Consider the following 6,351-nt stretch of genomic DNA (forward strand, 5'->3'; position numbering starts at 1 on the left):
ACTGTAGATGTATGTTTTGAGATTTGTGCTTTATTAAAATAACAGTCCAGATTTACTAATTGCCTGGGAGGATCTCAAATCCCAACACTGGGAGACCGGTCTTCTTGAGTGCGTATCCTCTGGTATATCTCAACTTTTACGTGACCGACGTGTCCGGTGCCTATTCGGTGATAACGCAGGGGATGTGTACTATTTGTGATTTGAGATTCGTGCAGAACTTGTTTAAACGGTTCAAATTTTCCGTAAAGTCATGCAAAGTTTGAGATATCTCAAAGGATACGAATTCGGTCTTCTTCCCTCTCGAAACAGAACAATAAATAAGCGATCAAATTTTGAAAAAGAGAATTCAAATTACATTTCAGTCTTCTCATAACCTCACATTCTTTTCAATGTAAAGTAGGACAATTTCCTTTACAGTACTTAGGACTCTCTTTAAACGATAGAAAGTTAACTATAGCCAATTGGCAATTCCTTATAGATAAAGTAGAAAAATAGGTTACAAAGTTGGAAAGGCCAACTTTTATCTTTAGGTGGACGATTAACACTAATTAATTCAGTACTTTCAGCGATACCCCTGTATACCTTATCTTTATATAGAGCCCCTAAGACAATCTTAAGAAGATTAAATACCATTAGAAATCAGTTTCTTTGGCAAGGTTCAGGTAAGTCTAGGAAAAAATACGCTTTAGTTAAATGGTCTAAGGCTTGTTTGGCCAAAACCCACGGTGGTTTAGGCATTCTTAACTTTCAGGAAATGAACATTTCATTACTTTTGAAATGGTGGTGGAAATTTCATAACTCTCAATATTCTGCCTTATGGAAAACTGTTATTCAATTTAAATACTATTCTCCATCACCTTTACAGTTCTCTCATTTTTTGTCAAACATTATCAAGTTAGATGTGTTAGGTCAACTCAGTGTTACATATACTCCTAATTCCCAATATGATCTTGAATTTTGGAATACCCTATGGTATGGTAATTGTACCCTTGCAACTCAATACCCTCAATTGTACACTATATGCTCCAATAAATCTATCTCTATAGCTGAAGTGTTTAAACTCACAAGGGTATGCCATTCATTTTAGAAGAACACTTGCTGGGGTTCTACTATAAGATTGGCATGATATTTTACAATTAATTAGTTCCCCTAGTTTTACTCATAATATAGATAGAATTGCTTGGAGATGGACCACCATAGGTTTGTTTACGGTTGGATCGATCTACAAGATTTTAAACTTTCGGAGAGTTAATGACAATCAATTTGCTATCGTATGGGAATTGCCGATTCCTCCCAAAATCAGAATTTTTCTTTGGCTTCTATTAAATAATAGAATCTTAACTAAGCAAAATTTATCTCGTAGGGGATGGAATGGGGATCGTCAATGCCACTTCTGTTTTGATGTTGAGGATAATAACCACCTATTTCTCAATTGCCAACAAGCGCAAAAAATATGGTTTTTGCTAGGGAAAACTCAAGATTTCTTTCATACATGGACAACCATTGTTGATATTTTTCACTTTTCCTCTACTTTTAGTGTTGTAGAACAAAAAGGTTTTTTAGTTATTCTAAGTGCAATTAGTTGGACACTATGGAAGTATCGCAATGAGATATGCTTCCAATCTGATTCACCTAAAACGGTTAGATCTCTCATTCTATTGATTATTTCTGTTTTTGAATATTGGACAGGGCACATGGACAAGAAGATTAAAGCAGCTGCTCTCGTTTGGCTCCTGAATGACATCAATGCAATTCCTCTACAGGTATGGGACCTCGCTGACAACCTGGCTGTGCCATATTCTGACAGTGGATTCAATGAGACTAGTGATCATGGTGAACAAGCTCTTAGGATGGTGCCTTTAGACAGGGGTATTGGGTCTCCAATTGAATGAAGATGACTACAATTATTTTGTGTTTTTGCATCTTTAGGTGGTGTTTATACTTACTTCAGCCCAAATGTCAGTGGCTTAATCTTAAAAAATTCTTCCCTATTTCTGTGTTGTGGTGGGCTCTTAAATGGAGAGCATTTATCTTTGTTTGGTTTTTGTTGCCTGACCTCTTAGAAGATCAGTGAGGGTTTCACGTGCTTGAATTGGCTGTAATTTAACCTTTTGATTTCATGAAAATGAAATGGGCTTTATTGCCTTTTTTTTTCAAAAAAATGACCTCACATTCTGCCGAGCGGGAAAATTAGAACCCACACTACTCCACTCAAACCCTAGTTCGGAGAAAAAATGCGGCCAGGGGCGCGGCGCCTTCCGCAACCTCCCCCCAGTTCCGGGGTCCCGTCGATGAACTTGTCGCGCGCTTTCGACCGCGCCCGCGACTCCGACGCTGCCAGCGTCAGCAGCCTACCCTCCTCCACCGGCACGCGTTTCTCCGTCTCCTCCACCATCCTCTCCGACCGGGGCTCTCAGATGTCGGCTCTCTCCTACTTAAACTCCTACCTCGCTGACCTCAGTGCCCCTTTCTCCCTCAGCCCCCCCTTCCCCTCTGTCCGTGACATTGTCTCCGCCTTCAAGTTCCTCCTCGAGCGCCTGGACTACCCCATCTCTGAAAAGGGATTTGAGGAAGACTTGCTCTTCTTTCTTCAAATTCTCAACTGTCCCATTAAGATAAACAAATCAGCTCTTAAGGCACCCGGTGCTCCTCATACCTGGCCAAAGATTCTTGCTGTGCTCTACTGGCTCTCACAGTTTGCTCGTGTGAGCGATCACCTCTCTGAATCTCAACCTCCTAGTTCCACTTCAAATGACTTACTACCGTACATCACTCAGAGTTACTCGCTCTTTCTCTCTGGTGATGACGATGCTGTAGAGGAGCTTGATGAAAAATATGCTTCCACGGTGCGGGCGCACAGCGATATCTTGGCTGAGCAGGCCAAAGGGATGGAGAAGGAGATTGCGGATCTCGAGGCAAAACTTGCAGCTGCAATAAGTGGGCCTTCCTTGAGGGAGGAACTGGAGAAAAAGAGAGGGCTTCTTATTGAGGATAAGAAGAAATTTGAGGCAGTGGTCTCTAGCTGGACTCAAAGGTTACGTGAAATGGAGGAAACACGTAATGGCTTGATGAAGGAATTGGAGGTGAAGAACAAGGAGCACAAACGGCTGTCAGAGGAGAAGGATGAGCTGGAGAATAGGATAGGCACGCAGGGGGTGAGCGTGAGGGATATGGAGAGGATGAAGCGGGAGATGCAAGTGATGGAGAGAGATATCGAAGAAGCAAAGAATGCAAAGAGTGTTGCTGAGGAGAAGGTGTGGGAGGCTGAAGCTGGAATTGCTCAGAAATTAGATGAGTTAGAGGTTGTCGTTGAACAGTGCAATCTGGCTGTTAAGAAGTAAGTTTTTTTTTTTGGGTATCAGAACAACCTTTACTTTGCATAAAAGTTACCTGTATAATTTCCTGATAGCCAATAGCAAAGTTAGGACCTAATTATTCTGATAACCCACTCTCCTTTTTCCTGTTTCTGAATTAATGTCGCCTAGTTCTGCATAATGCTGCTCCTGTTTTTACCTTGATTTATGTTGGCATAGTTGTTTAGCTTTTATAAAGGATCCAATTATTAACCTATATAATTCCATTTTTTGAAAATTTTAATTTCTTAAGAGATGAATTTCAGCATATTCCAATCCAAGCTAATTTTAGGATCTGCATGCAGTACAAAGTAGGCAGGTTCGAATATATAATTGCCTTTTTAAGGTCAGATAGTTTCAAAAATTTTGTCGGTTAATTATAATGCCTTCTAGACCTAGTTTAAGGCCGTTCAGTTGTATATAGAGTACTTTCAGTTAGTTTAGTTATTGTTAACCTGATTTTTCTTGCATAATTTCATTTTGCATAAGGGCTAAATCTTTCTTCTCTCTCCTCCTTTGTCTTTGTCTTTAATTTTTTCTACTTTCCAGGCTGAAGCTTGAAATAGATTTCAAGTACATGCTGAATGTAAAGGGATCCACCCCAGCTGAGGTTATTGGTGCAGATTACAGAACTGTGCTTAAGCCCACACTAAAAAATCTAGAAGAAGAAATGAAGAACATATTAGTTTCTAAGGAAGAGGAGTCAATTGCATTGCAAGAGCAATTGCAAGATAAATGTAAGGTTCCTGAAGAGAAGAAGAAGCTCCTCACAGCTCTTCAAGACAGATTGGATGAGGTTATTTTTTCTTTAAGAATATGAAACTGTGAATATGTAACCAATACAGCCAAGATATTGTTATATTTTCTTTTTATTAGGGACAATAACTGGTATAATGTGGGCATATCTTGAGCATGGCCAGCTTAGCTAAAATCACATTACCTTCTACTATTGTGCAAATTACACCAAACAATTTTTCTCTTTGTATTTGGGTATGTATACTTCTTGTGGTTAGAAGTAGAGAAAATTTAATCACTGAACTAGTTATCAAGCATCATGGAAAATACCAGGTTTGGTCAAATAACTACAAAGAAGAAGCAAAAAATTCCTCATTTAAAGTAATTTATGAATAGGAGTTGGTGCTAAATAGAAATCAGAATTTCCAGGTTCATTGTTGCTGTTAATTTGCGATTGATATGTAGACATGTAGTTCTTCATTAAAATTTTTTTTTTTGAAAATGTTGTTTTTTTTGTAGGACAGAGGGGGACTTCCATATTTCTAGGAAATCATTTTTTTTCCTTTAATACAAGCACTAGAAATGTGTCGAGCAGGATCCACTTGTAAGAGATGATGAGAGATCTTTGCAAAAGTATCTTACAGTGCTTATTTTTTTGTAGATTGAAGGCCACGTGAGATTGGTTAAAAATGAAGTGGAGAAACATAGAGCTACTTGTGCAGCTGAAACAAAGAAAATGACAGATTGTTTGGCAGAGAAAGAGAATCAATTAAGTTCCGTCGAGAATGAGGCCCAAGAGTTTTTGAAGGTGATAATAATTTAACTTGCTGGTATTTGTTTGGAGGAGCCACCTGAACAGTAAAGTTTTGAATGATCCGGAAATATGCTATCTTTTGTTTTTCATTTTAATCAAGCCAACTCCATGTACGGTATCTCCTTCTAGTCTTTCATAATGTTGTGAGTTTAACATTTGTAATTGTACCAGTACATGCTATATTGCTATCCCAATCACATGAGCACCATTGAACCCATTGATTGATGAAAGATGTTTTATCAAAATCAAGAAAAACAAAATGTGGATATGTTCTTTGTAGTTTTAGATATGCCGTCTATGATTCTATTGGATTTGGTGTAACTTTAAACTGATTGATTATAGATCGAGCTAATTTGGAAAATTAACAGTTCATTTTTATTGGCACTCCATGGATGACCAAATGCTTGTGAAACTGCTCCAAGTCTGATACATGATATATCTAAACTATAGATGTTTCTACAAGTTTAATTTTATTTTGATAGCTGTTTTGCTAATTATCATGGTTCTCAAACTCTTCTGGGTTTCTAGTGTTTACCTTCCCTTCATTGGTAATGCTTTTTAAAAAAATTTGGAATAAGTTAGTCTGTAGGTTTGTTGATCATGAACTAATAGTCTGTTCCTTTGATTTTTGATAGAGTGCTGAAACAAAACTAAGAGATACGATTAGGGTAGCTGAAGAAGAAACCCAGCGTTGTGCTTATGAGGTGATTGCGGTTATGGATGCTGCAATCCAGTTCAAGGAATCCATGGAGTCAATGGCTGATGCGACAAAGGCAGACTTAGCCGAATACATTGATTCGGTGGCTGCTTTATCTAGGAACCTGAACTCTGCTGTTCCCAAGTCGGGCCTGAAGCGGGCTCGCTCCCCTCCAGTTGAGTAAAAAGTGTAATGTTGGTGTAGTTTTATTTACTCATTTACTTCGTCCTTGTACTGCAGGCTCTTTTTTTCGTGTGTATATAATATTGTTTTTGTTGATCTCTCTTAATAAGGATATTGACAACTAATGTATTGAACTTGCCTTGGTTAGAAAAGTTTCTGAAAAGCCAGTGGTGTTGTGATGTTTTGCTAAGTAAATAATGTTCGTATTTTGCGTCAAATCCTTGACCTTCGAAATTTGAATGGTCGATGCCAGATATTCGGTACAGTTTCCATATTGAAATCTGTTTGAAACGAAATTTTATGGTTTGAGATTTAAACTTGGCAAAGTATTGACATTTTGTGTTCTGATTTTTTTTCTGTAGCATTTAGAAAAAAGTGTGGCATAGTTTTTTTTTGGGATGTAACTGGTTAAATGTTCTTTTGAGTGCTATTGTTCAGAGTGTTCAATTTTATTTTTGTTTAATAATGTCCAACAGTAAAAATTTAAAAATAAATAAATTCAGATATTACTATTTTTAAAGAGGAGGGGTCAAGTTATAACAATTTTTCAGTTACAACAAGTTACAACT

General features: G+C 37.9%; 1 protein-coding gene across 1 annotated transcript; it reads left to right on the forward strand.

Annotated features, from left to right (window-relative positions):
* Window positions 1-2,164: 2,164 nt before the first annotated feature.
* On the forward strand, window positions 2,165-5,945 carry LOC144574366 (kinetochore protein NDC80 homolog). The gene is made up of 4 exons (XM_078324321.1): window positions 2,165-3,337; window positions 3,903-4,149; window positions 4,750-4,896; window positions 5,538-5,945. The coding sequence occupies exons 1-4, from the start codon at window positions 2,235-2,237 to the stop codon at window positions 5,781-5,783; spliced, it is 1,743 nt and encodes a 580-aa protein (XP_078180447.1). The 5' UTR covers window positions 2,165-2,234; the 3' UTR covers window positions 5,784-5,945.
* The last annotated feature ends 406 nt before the right edge of the window (window positions 5,946-6,351 follow it).

The sequence above is a fragment of the Carex rostrata genome, chromosome 22 (assembly GCF_964058835.1).
Source record: "Carex rostrata chromosome 22, lpCarRost1.2, whole genome shotgun sequence".
NCBI classification, from domain to species: domain Eukaryota; kingdom Viridiplantae; phylum Streptophyta; class Magnoliopsida; order Poales; family Cyperaceae; genus Carex; species Carex rostrata.

What these genes read in the sequence shown, in the direction of transcription:
- LOC144574366 (XM_078324321.1), top strand. Translation starts at nt 2,235, where the DNA reads ATGCGGCCAGGGGCGCGGCGCCTTCCGCAACCTCCCCCCAGTTCCGGG. An exon ending in TGCAATCTGGCTGTTAAGAA is followed by an intron (nt 3,338 to 3,902) that starts GTAAGTTTTTTT and finishes TCTACTTTCCAG; the next exon opens with GCTGAAGCTTGAAATAGATT. An exon ending in AGGCCCAAGAGTTTTTGAAG is followed by an intron (nt 4,897 to 5,537) that starts GTGATAATAATT and finishes GATTTTTGATAG; the next exon opens with AGTGCTGAAACAAAACTAAG.